This window comes from Muntiacus reevesi, chromosome 9 (genome assembly GCF_963930625.1).
Source record: "Muntiacus reevesi chromosome 9, mMunRee1.1, whole genome shotgun sequence".
Taxonomy (NCBI): Eukaryota; Metazoa; Chordata; class Mammalia; order Artiodactyla; family Cervidae; genus Muntiacus; species Muntiacus reevesi.
In genome coordinates, this window is record NC_089257.1 from 57,232,406 (window position 1) to 57,245,289 (window position 12,884).

A 12,884-nucleotide genomic window follows, 5' to 3' on the forward strand; every position below is an offset into this window, starting at 1 on the left:
CAGTGCCCCGGCCGACAGCGGAGAAGGCCATAGGAAGCACACCTTTCAGCTCTCCAGCTGACGTCGACGACAGAAGCAAGCCCTCTTGTTAGTATATCCTTGTACCTCGGACTGAGGGCTCCCACATCTTTGCCCTCTTTAGATTCTCACCACCACCGCAATCGCTCTGAGAGATCGCTATTGATATCCTCAGATTTACAAAGTGGGGAAACTGAGGTTCAGAAGGTGTGACTTCTACAAAATCACACAGGGAACTGTGGGGTTCCGGTCATTGGTCAGCAAACTCCGCTCTCAAAGACTCCGCCCTGAAGTCGGGTTCTCAGGCGGTCTCGGCGTTCTAAGCCTTTGCGCAATGAACTTTCCCTGCGCAGCTCTGCGCGCGGTGGAGGCGAGCCCAGAGGAGACGGACGGTTTTTCCCCAACAGAAGAGACATCGCGTCCGAGACCCGCGCTGGACATCTCCCTGCGGAAACGCACAGGTTGAATTGGGCAGAAGTTTGCCTCCTTCCCTCCAGACTGGGACAGGACCTGAGTTTGGAGAGTTTGGCAGGAAGCTTTAGTAGCGATCATCGACTCCTGTGTAGATGCGGCTGGGTTTCCAAGCGAGCAGAGAAAAATGGGTCCGCGACCCTCTGAGTGAGTCCCTGAGGCAGGCACGACCGCAACGTTCAGTCTCAGGTTCCCCCACTGGGACTGGGTCTTATCTCCCTTTGCTCATTTTCCTGCCTCTGACTCTAGCTTTCTGCTCCCTCAATGTCTCAGCCTCTTGGGTTTACCGCTCACCGTCTCACCATCTCAGCTTTGAGAGTACCTCTGCCTTATTGCCGTGTGTCTCTTTCCAAATCTCTCCCGATCTGATTTCTACCCCTATCCTGCTCTGGATCCCCACAAATCAGTGGACTGAGGGGATCCCAAAGTCAGCCCGAAGGTAAGCGCGCGTTGCCAGCGTTTCCCGCGGAAACACGAGGAGTCCAGTGCTGGAGAAATTTAGAAAGAGTGTGCCCGGGAGCCAAGTGCAGTTGCGTAGGGCTGCCAGCCTCTGCTGTCCTCCCCGCCTGGGGAGGGGCCCGAGCGCTCGCGCGCGGGTGTCAAGGGGTAGGGGGCTGGCCAGTCTCGGGCCCCTGCTGCCACCCTGGGGATCCCAAGCTCCTCCCCGCTCTGCTCCTATTGGCCTCGGGCGCCCCCGCCCCTAGCCGCTAGCTCGGGCTCGGGGGCCCTTAGGCTACTACGGGATAAATAGCCCTGGGAGCCTGGTGCGAAGTTAGGGGTGGGGAGGCCCCAGGGCGCTGCCGCGGCTCTCCTCGCCGTCGGTCCCTCAGGCGGGACAGGACCGGGGAGGGTGGGGAACAGCTGGTTATACATTCAGACCCTCAGTGCTTTGCTGTCTCACTACCGGGGCTCCAGAACCGCAGCAAGTTTCTGGCAACCCTTGCCGCTGCCGCTGAGGCTGGGCAAAGCCAGGACCGCGCCGCCCCGCGCTGGGATATGGAGCTGCTGTCGCCGCCGCTCCGCGACGTAGACTTGACGGGCCCCGACGGCTCTCTCTGCAACTTTGCAACAGCGGACGACTTCTATGATGACCCGTGTTTCGACTCCCCGGACCTGCGCTTCTTCGAGGACCTGGATCCGCGCCTCGTGCACGTGGGCGCGCTCCTGAAGCCTGAAGAACACTCGCACTTCCCAGCAGCCGCGCACTCGGCCCCGAGCGCGCGCGAGGACGAGCATGTGCGCGCGCCCAGCGGGCATCACCAGGCGGGCCGCTGTCTACTGTGGGCCTGCAAGGCGTGCAAACGCAAGACGACTAACGCCGACCGCCGCAAGGCTGCTACCATGCGCGAGCGGCGCCGCCTGAGCAAAGTCAACGAGGCCTTCGAGACGCTCAAACGCTGCACGTCTAGCAACCCAAACCAGCGGCTGCCCAAGGTGGAGATCCTGCGCAACGCCATCCGCTATATCGAAGGCCTGCAGGCGCTGCTTCGCGACCAGGACGCCGCGCCCCCTGGCGCTGCCGCTGCCTTTTACGCGCCTGGCCCATTACCCCCCGGCCGCGGCGGCGAGCACTACAGCGGCGACTCGGACGCGTCCAGTCCGCGCTCCAACTGTTCCGACGGCATGGTAAGGCAGGACCCTGGGCTAGAGAAGTGAGGGCAGCTCTTGGTATATCAGGAATGTATTTACCAGAGGGCGAGGAGCTGGCCCTCTGGTGGGAGGGTTGGGCGGGGAACCTTCCAGGGAGTGGACCCCCGGTGCCCAGGCAGCTGTCACTGGGGTGGCCAAGGGCTCAGGTGATGCACAGGAAGGATACGATCCACCCGATTGGGGGCACTGTTAGAACACTGCTGCGCCGACACGAAGATCTGCTTTTTCTCCTCTTAACCCTGTTGCCGAAATGCAGATTTGTGCTCCTGAGTGACTGTCTGGCCTCTCTTTGGCCCATGCTGCAGACAGCTCCTGCCCACCCTTGCTCCCCAACCCAGACAGATCCGGGCCCGGAACTCTCGTGGCTGAGATTTGGGGAGTTGGGGAGTCGAGGAGGGGGCGGCTGCAGGGAGTGGAGCTCCCGCCCCGCGCAGTTCCCAGGCCTGACTCGGTCGCCCTTTCCGTTTGCAGATGGACTACAGCGGCCCCCCGAGTGGTGCCCGGCGGCGAAACTGCTACGACCGCACGTACTACAGCGAGGCGCCCAATGGTGCGTATTCGCGCCTCCTTCCCACATGCCCTTTGGAGCTAAGCTGGCTTCTCTTTATCTAGGACCTCCTTGCCCCCATCCTGGGCGATAGTACCGGGAATGAAATACTAAGCATGTGGTTCCCTCCTTTTTCATCCTGAAATTTCATGGGATCCTCACGAATTCTGGCCGGCCCTCAGTTTCCCCGTCTGCCCCAAAGTACTGAGCTCGGAGGTGGGAGACTTGTGCACCCCTGCATACTAACCTACCCCTCCCCGCGCAGAACCCCGGCCCGGGAAGAGCGCTGCGGTGTCGAGCCTCGACTGCCTGTCCAGCATCGTGGAGCGCATCTCCACCGAGAGCCCCGCCGCGCCCGCGCTTCTGCTGGCCGACGCGCCGCCGGAGTCGTCTCCCGGCCCGCAGGAGGCGGCCGCCGGGAGCGAGGTGGAGCGCGGCACCCCGGCCCCTTCCCCCGACACCGCCCCTCAGGGCCTCGCGGGCGCGAACCCCAACCCGATTTACCAGGTGCTCTGAGTGGTTGGGCGGCCGCATCGAGGGGGCGCCGCTGCCCACGGGCCCGAGGGATGGTGCCCCTAGGGTCCCTCGCGTCCAAAAGATTGCGCTTAAGTGCCAACCCCCCTCCTCCCAACAGCGCTTTAAAAGCGACCCTCCCGAGGCAGGAGAGGCAGGGGAACTGTTGTGTTTCCGCCTCCCGCACGCCAGGGTAAGGACAAGGTCCTTCCCCACCCCCACCCCCATCCCACCCCCTACCCCCACTCAGCGCTCTTCCCAGAGACCCGCAGTGGTGGCCGTTTGATGTTACTCCGTGGGCCGGAGCTGACCCTTGAGCCAGGCCCTTCCTCTTTCTCGCCCCCTCCCCCATGGGGGGTGGGACCCACGCAGGCCTAAGCCCCGCCCCCAAGACCCCCGCCCGCTTAAAGGGGCATGCCCCTCCTTTTGGGAGCCCCCTGGGGGACTTCAGCTGTTTCCCGCCGCTCCCTTCCCAAGTGTGACAAGTGTAACGGTAACCACTCCCAACCCCCACCCCCCACCCCCGGTTCAGGACCACTTTTTGTAATACTTTTGTAATCTATTCCTGTAAATAAGAGTTGCTTTGCCAGAGCAGGAGCCCCTCGGGCTGTATTTATCTCTGAGGCATGGTGTGCAGTGCGACAGGGACTTTGTATGTTTATACGGCAGGCAGGCGAGCCGCGGGCGCTCGCTCAGGTGTTCGAAATAAAGACGCTAATTTATACCGCGGCGGCTCCGGCTCTCGCTAGGGTTGGGGACTGGGCCAGCTGTACCGCAGCGACCCCTGTAGGCGGCAGACGGACTGCAAGGGGGAAGCTTGGGGCCTGCGGGAGGGAGCGGTGTGCATGTTTCCATTAGGAGAGCAGGTTCTTCTGACCGTAACAGCACGTCACAGCACACAGATCGGTAGTTCTCATGTCAGGACGGATATTAGGGCGATCTGAGTCGTTAATAAAAGGTCCATGAGATTCTGATTTAAAGTATCTGCCCCCCAGATACCCCCAGCCAGGTACTGGTACTTTTCAAAACTACTCAGTTGATTGTAAAGTGCTTACGGTTGAGAATCACGCCCCTCCAGACGCAAAGACTGAAGCCAGGTATGGTGTCCAGAAGAATCCCTGGAAAATTATGTCCCCCAGATGCCACTCGAAATCCTCATAGGTATGATAAATAAGGTGCTTACAGCATTATGAGGAAAAACGAAATGAGTGTGAAGGGGTACTTCCAGGCTCTCGGTGATAGGTGTAATCACAAATGGACGGCATGGAAGGCCAGGCAGGCACAGACACATCTACTGTAAGTAGCCCGGCACTTACAGCATCTTGGCCCTGTCGGATCTCATAAGAAGACACGAGTCTAGAGACTGCAGGGAGAGGGGAGCGTGCAAACCTGCATCGCCTCAGGTGGCATCAGTGCTGGTTTCAAGCTATAAACACCCTGAGAGCTGAGAAGGGGCTACTGATTTAGTCAGGGTGCTGGGGAGGGCTTCCTGGAAGAGGTGCCACTTGAACTGCGTCTTGAGAAACAAAAGAAGACAACACATGCACAATGACACAGACCTCCCCTCACACACACACACACACACACACAGGGGACACACAAACATACTCAGGGTACACATGTACACAGAGAACGCACACACATAGAGGTACCTCTGGGAGCGCACCCCAGATGGATGGCTTGGCAAAAGTTCAGCCCAACCCCAACCCCCAATTCACATACACTCGTCACCAGGACCTCAATGTCTTCTATAATCCCACTCCTACAAAGGTTTTTTTCCCCTGAAAACCTTACAGGCCCACTTTCAAGGGCTCTTCTCACCCAGGAAGGGCAGGTGTGGAAAGTGCCTGGGGAATGCAGGCAAGACATAATGGCAGAAGGAAGAGCTAGGGTTCTGCTCTCTGCTCTAGGAAAGCCTCAGCTCTCCCCAGTGCAGGGCCCCCGGGGAGTCACCCAGGGCTCTTCACTGCTACTAATGATTCTCCATTTTTCATCTGGCCTCGACCCCAGATTTGCCTTGGGTTTCTTTACACTCCCTTGAGACCTCTTGGGGCTCATTCATGGATTCATTCATTCAAAAGATGCCAGATCCCAGGCTGGGTGAAGACAGAGACTCGTGGACACAGTTCTGACCTTGGGATGCACGCAGACATTTTGGGAGACTGGATCTTTTAGCTGCTGGTTACATAATGATGAATTAAGTGCTAGAATGGGGATGTATGTGGAGAGGAATGCAGTAGGAACAGAAGATATGGACAGCAAGCAGACCCTAAGAAGAATCTTGAAGGAGTTGGCCAGGAAAGAGGAGCCAAGGAAGGATGCTCCAAGCTGAGGTTATAGCAAAGGCCAAAGACCCAGAGGTGACAAAAGGTACTATGCACAAGGGGCCAGAGGTGTGATGGGGAAAAGGCAGAGGCGGGGCCACAATGGACCTCAATTAGGCTTTATCCTGAAGGCCATAGGGAGCCATAAAGGAATCTAACCAGGGGAAGGATACAAAGAAATCTGTATTTTAGAAAGACTAGTCTGAGCTGGAAGAATGGATAGGAGGGAACGAGACTTGAGACTTGTCAGGAGGCCACCAGGGTTGCTCAGAGGAGACATGGTGTGGCCTAAACTGGGATAGTGACTGGGGATGGGAGAGGAAGCACAGGAATAGAGACAGTGATGCCAGATAAAATGTAGTGTTGACAGGACAACGGAGAACCTTGAGGGCTGAGTTCCTACCTTCCCACAACTTAAAGAGGGAAACAGCCGCTAGACAGAGATTCAAGTGATGTTAGAAATGGTGGGTATACCATAAGGAGTAAAGGGAGGCTGCAGTGAGAGATGATGATGGGGTATGAGAGAGTAATCCAGCAAATGGAGGAGGAGGCAGAGCTTCTGCACTAAGGAACCAGTAGCCTAGAGGGCTATGAGCTCCTGTATATACACGACGGCTCCAGTAGCCTATAGGGTTACTATAGCCTATAGAGAGCTAGTGTGCAATTTGAAAAGGGGGTCTCTTCTTTCCCGAGGACACTGTCCTGCACCAGGGTTCATGGCTAGGGACAGAGAGCAGGCTGGACTTCAGCCCTCACTCACCTTCTCGGTCAGGTACACTGAACACTTCACAGAGCCTTGTGTCTGGAGGCCCCGAGGAAGAAGGGAAAAGGAGGAGCCAAGGGTGACTCTGGGCTTTGGTTTGCTTCAGGGTGGAAGCTGGTGCTGTTACAGAGATAGAGACCTCTGGAGAAGAAGAAGCAGGCATGGGGGCACATTTAGTCAGGGACACTTTGGTTACAAGTGACAGAAACCCAATGCAAACAAGGTTAAACCCTGCAGGGGGTGTGTTGGAAGGACAAAGGGCCATTCACATAAGGGAGCAGAGCTGCAAGCACCAGCACCCGTGGGCCTTGAGAGCTGGGACCGGAGTCCCTCTTGCTCTTTGACACGCTCCCTTCTTGCCTTCTCTCTCGCCTGGTCCGTATTGGTTTTCTGCAGCGACTCAAGAGAGTTACCTCACCATTTAACTCCAGCTTGAAAATTCCCAGAAAAACACTTCAACTAGATCAGCTTAAATCATGAGGAAGGATTTGAACCCAGGCAGAGAGGTTCCAAAGACTGCATGCTTAGCGGCCCAGTCCTTGAGCCTCTGCGGAGGAAGTAAGGAGAGAGGAAGAGAGAGTGTCAGGATGCAGGGGAGTAGCTAGATAGCAGCCACCAGAGTGGCTCAGACGGTAAAGAATCCGCCTGCCAATGCAGAAGACCTGGGTTCAATCCCCGGACTGGGAAGATCTACTGGAGGGGCCCATGGCAATCCACTCCAGTATTCTTGCTTGGAAAATCCCATGCACTGAGGAGCCTGGCAGGCTACAGTCCATGGGGTTGCAAAGTCAGACATGACTGAGTGACTAACACTTTCAGCTAGAGACTGAATCACCCCATGGATGATGGGGTGTGAGGTCCGCTCCTGACCTGTTCTTCATCTCAGTTCCCTGGGCAGAGCCAGAGGTGGGGGACGTTTAGTTGAACCCCATTTGCAGTGTAGATGAAACATCCCTGTTCTTGGGGCCATTTTCACCTGGGCTGGATCTGAGGAGACACTGGGCCATGCTCTGCATAGAGACATGTGTGTGTGTCTACACCCATGCCCTCACACGACAGCACAGAAGTCCTCAGAATATACTGTCAAAGCTGGTGCACCTGGAGGCTAAGGACATTTAAGCTTTAGGTCCTGTCCCTGGCATGAGAAGCCCTAGAAACAGGTTCACATACTCTAGCTTTTTCTTTTTTTCTTCACATATTTCAAAGTAAAATATTTTAGCAAACTAGTTATGACCATTGTTTCTATTCTGACTTCCCCCCTCATGTTAGGTGGCATTTATGGGCATGTTGAGGTCCTCTCAAGAGGTATACATCTTATTTGGGTTTAATGGAATATATTTTAAGTAAATGAAATATAAAACAGAAGCAATAACGATGAACAATGAAATAAATTACAGTGATTCTGACATTGAGAAGACAATTGTATCCCCAACATATATTTAGATCATACCAAATGTAACTGTTGCCATCATAAGTTCAAGGCATTTTTCTTAATTTTGAACAGGCTGCATTCTTCATATTTAAACCTGTCTTTCTTATCAAAGTCCATCTGAGAACTCTTTTAGAATTAATAAGCCCTTTTACATGTGAAAATACTATATATTTTTTTTAGTGGAATTTAATTCCTTAAAATCTGAAATATATCTATAATCTATTGAATAATGATTAAATATAAATTTTTGCTTTCAGGTTCTTTGTTAGTATGCTTAAAGGTATAATTTTATTCTATCTTCATTAGATGAATGATGATAAATTGAAATTCCATTGTTAAAAATTATTTTTAAAAAGGATGCTACTCCTGTAGCATTAAATTTCATTATCTTTAGCATAAAGAGAAAGTGATTATTTTCCTGTGGAGATAGAGTGATACAGGCAGTGCTGTAAACATTATTCTCCAAAGAGTTATTCGGAGCCATGACTCACCATATATATACATATTTTATAAATTTTTTTTTAATATTTTTGATGTAGTATCCTAGGACAAATTATAAATGGAGTTGTCTCTGACTAGCATTCACTTAATTCTTAATTATGTAAAATAATACCAGTATGAAAAATGTACTGGCAGATTTCCCTGGTGGCTCAGTGGTAAAGAACTCACCTGCCAATGCAGAATATGCAAGTTCCATCTCTGGGTCAGGAGGATCCCCTGGAGAAGGAAATGGCAACCCACTCCAGTGTTCTTGCCTGGGAAATCCCATAGACAGAGGAACCTGGCAGGCGATAGTCCATAGGGTTGCAAAAAGAGTCAAACATGATTTAGCAAGTAAACAACAACAAAAAGCAATTTATTAAAAGAGATAACTTTTGAATAGAATTATTGATAAGACTCTTGCATTGTTTGGTAATCTAATCAACAAAGAAGAGTGAATTATATGAACATATTAGAAAACGATTTAAGTTTTTTGCTTGTCTAACACAAAATAGTGACATCAACAAAGATAGAATAAAATTCATAATATGCCACTATAACAAGACCTTAGCATCAACAAAATTTTAAATGAACATTACCAATTTAAAAGCATTTATAATTAATCACTGAAAACTCAAAATACCTTGAACTCCTATAGTCACAGATGAGAGAAATTTGATGGAGCTTCTGCCAAATTTGACAATTTTAAAAGTGTATGTTTTAGATACACTTTTCAATAGATGTTTCCAATAGAGTGGTAAGCCTGAAAGAAATTTTCCTAAATTATCAATGATATCAAAACAAGTTTTGATCAACTGTGTTGAGGGAGAGATTGAATAAGCTCTCAATTATCTGTATAGAAAATGATATTATAGAACCACATGAAGAGGCAATTAAATAATATACAGCCTAATGTGGATGGAAAGGGGTGGGCAAGACTGAAAAAAGCAAAAAAAAAAAAAAAAAAAAAAAAGATCCAGAAGAGGAAGGCAGAAAGGATGAGGAGATGAGAAGGAAGAGAAAGACCAAAATGGTGATGGTGATAATGATGGAAAAAAGTAAATTGGTTCTAACTCAAGTTTTTTCTCTCCTATAAAACGCTTAAATTCTCGGCACATTTACAGCTCACTAGTATTAAGGGGGACGGTGTGAGGCTGTGTAGTGTTTGTTTTTATTCCATACAGCATCACTTTTGTATAGTTAACTTTTTTTTTCCCAGATAACATTTAATTGTGGGTATTAATTTATAAAGAACTTTCCCGGTAGAAGCAAAGAGCAAGTTCCAGCTGATGTCAATGGCCACATGTTTTCCAGGATGTCGGCCTGGCTGTGCCCCTGACCAGCTCTGAGACCTTGGAAATGTGGCTTCACCCTTTTGGACTGGGGCTCTCTCTCTGTGTAATGAATTAGTGAATTTAAAAGGTATGTTCCAGTTCTGAAACTAACATAAAGCATTTCAGAGAAAGAAAAAGATAACACCCCCCCACCGCCACTCCCCCCAAAAAGAAAAAGAGGCTCAAGAAAAAGATAACAAAATAGGTCCTCTACAGATAAGGGAGCTGGCACCATGACAGATTCTTCTTAGCATAAGCAAATTATCTATAGCCTCCTGGTTTTACTGATCCTTCTTTTACTTTTCACAATAAAAAAAAAAAAAATGAGATACAATTTACATATCACAAAATTCAAATTGGTGAAGTGCTGAATTCGATGGTTTGTACTATAGCCACTGCTTTGTGCAACCATCATCATTATCAAATTCCAAAATATTACTCCCCAAAGAAATCCATTCCCCTTAGCAGTCACTCCCCACTCTCTCTCCTTGCCCCAGCCCGAGGCAACCACTCAGTTATTTTCTGTCTCTATGGATTTGCCTATTCTGGACATTTTGTATGAATGGAACCACACACTAGGTGACCTTTTGTGTATGGCTTCCTTCACTTAGCATGTTTTCAAGGTTCATCCATAGTGTAGCAGCTTAAAAGTACTTCATTCCTTTTTATAGCTGAATAGTATTCTACTGTGTGAATACATCATATTTTGTTTATCCATTCATCAAGTGATAGATATTTGACTTGTCTTCATTTTTTTAGCTCTTATGAATAATGCTGCTACAAACAGTCATGTACAACTTATTGTGTAAACATATGGTTTTAATTCTCTTGGGTGTATACTTAAAAGTGAAATTATTGGGTATATCATAACTTTATGTTTAAATTTTTGAGCAACTATCAAAGTCTTCCCCAAAGCAGCTGCACTATTTTACATTCCCATCAGCAATGTATGAGTGTTCCAATTTCTCTGCTTCCTCAATAAGCACTGTTATGGTCTTTTTATTCTAGTCGTCCTAAGTGGGTGTGAACTGTATCTCATTGTGGCTTGATTTGCATTTGCTTAATGACTAACGAAGTTAGCATTTTTTATGTTCTTCTTGGCTATTTGTATATCTTCTTTGGAGAAATGTCTATTCAAATCTTATGTCCATTTTAAAATGAGGTCATTTGTCTTTTTATTATTGAGTTATGAGGGTTTTTATAACTAGACCCTTATCAGATGTATAATATAAAAATATTTTCTCTCATTTTATGGATTGTCTTTTCAATTTGTTGATATTGTTCTTTGAAGCACAAAAGTCCTTTTGGTTTTGGAGTCCAATTTATCTATATTTTCCTTTCACTGCTTGTATTTGAGGCATCATAGCTAAGAAACCATGATCTAATCCAAGGAAGAATTTTATAGTTTTAGCTCTCACATTCTAGGTATTGGTTTAGTTTTAGTTGATTTTTCTAGATGATCTGAAGAGGGGATCCAACTTCATTCTTTTGCATGTGGGTAGCCAATTGTTCCAGTGCTATTCATTGAAAAGACTCTTCCTTCTTCCATTGAATTGTCTTGGCACCGTTGGCAAAAATTAAATGACTATAAAATGTATGGGCTTATTTCTGGGCTCTCAATTCTATTCCATTGATCTGTGTATATACCCTTATGCCAATACCACACAGTCTGATTATTGTAGCTTCATAGTAAGTTTTGAAATTAGGAAGTGTGAGTTCTCCAACTTTGTTCTTCTTCAAGATTATTTTGGCTACTCTGGGTCCCATGCATTTCATGACTGTGTCTGAATAACCCAATCCTGGTGGTATTTTCAGTAGTCACAAACCTTGCCTGATACACTATGGGAGGCTATAAAGTGGCATGTAAATGTAAAGCAGATTCATGTTGATGCACAGAAAAAAATAGTTATAAGGTAGGATGATGATTTTTTTTTTCATTTTCAGTCATATTTGATGAAGCTTTAACACACCTAATGTGGTTTTGTTAACTGAACATCATTTGGTAATTGCAAAAAAAAGTTGCAACTGTTTTCGTTGGCATTATGAATGCTTCCAAGTAAATACAGCATATTTAAAAGTATTATGTAGGTATGTTAGAAAGTTAATAACAATATTAAGCTATTATTTTTCTGGATTTTTTAAAATGTTTTTAGTATTTGTTGGCTTTCTAAATTTTACATTTGATCCTGATTTCTTTTCTAAGTCTCAATAAATATTCACTTTTGTACACAACTTTCTGTTCCTTTTTTTTTAATGTGACCCCACCCCCACTCCCCACCCGCACCCCCAACCCCCACCAAATGTCTAAACTTCAGGCCTCCCTGGTAGCTCAACTTGGAAAGAATCCAACTGCAATGCAGGAGACCCTGGTTTGATTTCTGGGTTGGGAAGATCCGCTGGAGAAGGGTAAGGCTACCCACTCCAGTATTGTGGCCTGGAGAATTCCGTGGATGGAGGAACCCGGTGGGCTACAGTCCATGGGGTCACAAAGAGTCGGACACGACTGAGCGACTTTCACATTCACTTTCACTTTCAGGCCTTACGGAACCTGGACCCAGCCCTGCACACTGCCGACCAAGCTTACCTGCAGGCTGACTCAGACATGAGGGCCCAGGAGAACCCACAGGATTCCTTTAGGGAGTCACAGAGGGGGAGAGACTCTTGCTACAGCCATGCATCTCCAGCTACTTCTGGGAGAACTCGGTGGCTGCTGACTGGTCCTGTGGGGACACTCTTGGTGCAGTGCCCACACCCACCCATTTTTCCTACATATGTGCACACCTGACCATCCTGTGCATCCTTCCCCACATGGGAAGCCATCATCACTTCCCACTCCTCACCTCCCTCCTACATTCAAGAACAAGAGGCCAGGTATTGAGGCCCTTCTTCCCCAAAGCCAAGCCCAGGGAGGGCTGACGCTCCGCCCCTGAGGCCATACTGCCACTCAGCAACTGGCTTGGCTGTGAATGGCAGGCGCCCAGGAGAGAGACGCTGGTCACAGATGGTTTGGAGGAGATGGGCAGTCCGAGGGAAGGGGGATGAGGGAAGGAGAGGAAGTTAATGAGAGATGCTCGCTCACTGAACCCTCACAAAATACTCCCTTTACCCAGCTGAGGAAGCAGAAGTGTGGAGAGAGAATGTGGCTAGTTTACACAGCTAGTAAGTAGCAAAATGAGTTTTGTAACCAAATCACTCTCCATCAGTGGTTCTTGCAACCAGAGGAAATTTTACTCCCCACCCCCCGCCCACCCAAGGAATTTTGACAGTATCCACAGACCTTTCTGATTTGTCTTGAATGAGGAAGGGGTTCTACTGACATCTGAGCTTCCCTGGTGGCGCGGTGGTAAAGAAT

At 48.8% G+C, this 12,884-nt stretch overlaps 1 protein-coding gene across 2 annotated transcripts; it reads left to right on the forward strand.

The window, feature by feature from the left end:
- The first annotated feature begins 1,259 nt into the window (after positions 1-1,259).
- MYOD1 (myogenic differentiation 1) lies at positions 1,260-11,764 on the forward strand. Of its 2 annotated transcripts, none has more exons than XM_065945372.1 (3): positions 1,260-2,115; positions 2,611-2,689; positions 9,513-11,764. In XM_065945372.1, the coding sequence occupies exons 1-3, from the start codon at positions 1,486-1,488 to the stop codon at positions 9,545-9,547; spliced, it is 744 nt and encodes a 247-aa protein (XP_065801444.1). In that variant the 5' UTR covers positions 1,260-1,485; the 3' UTR covers positions 9,548-11,764. The 2 variants fall into 2 exon arrangements, with proteins under 2 accessions (XP_065801444.1, XP_065801443.1); XM_065945371.1 differs by lacking the exon at positions 9,513-11,764 and adding an exon at positions 2,952-3,924.
- Positions 11,765-12,884: the final 1,120 nt, after the last annotated feature.

Bases quoted from the DNA above. Each gene is read 5' to 3' on its own strand.
- MYOD1 (XM_065945371.1), top strand. From the start codon at position 1,486: ATGGAGCTGCTGTCGCCGCCGCTCCGCGACGTAGACTTGACGGGCCCC. The intron at 2,116-2,610 runs GTAAGGCAGGAC...TTCCGTTTGCAG, and splicing joins CCAACTGTTCCGACGGCATG to ATGGACTACAGCGGCCCCCC. The intron at 2,690-2,951 runs GTGCGTATTCGC...CTCCCCGCGCAG, and splicing joins CTACAGCGAGGCGCCCAATG to AACCCCGGCCCGGGAAGAGC.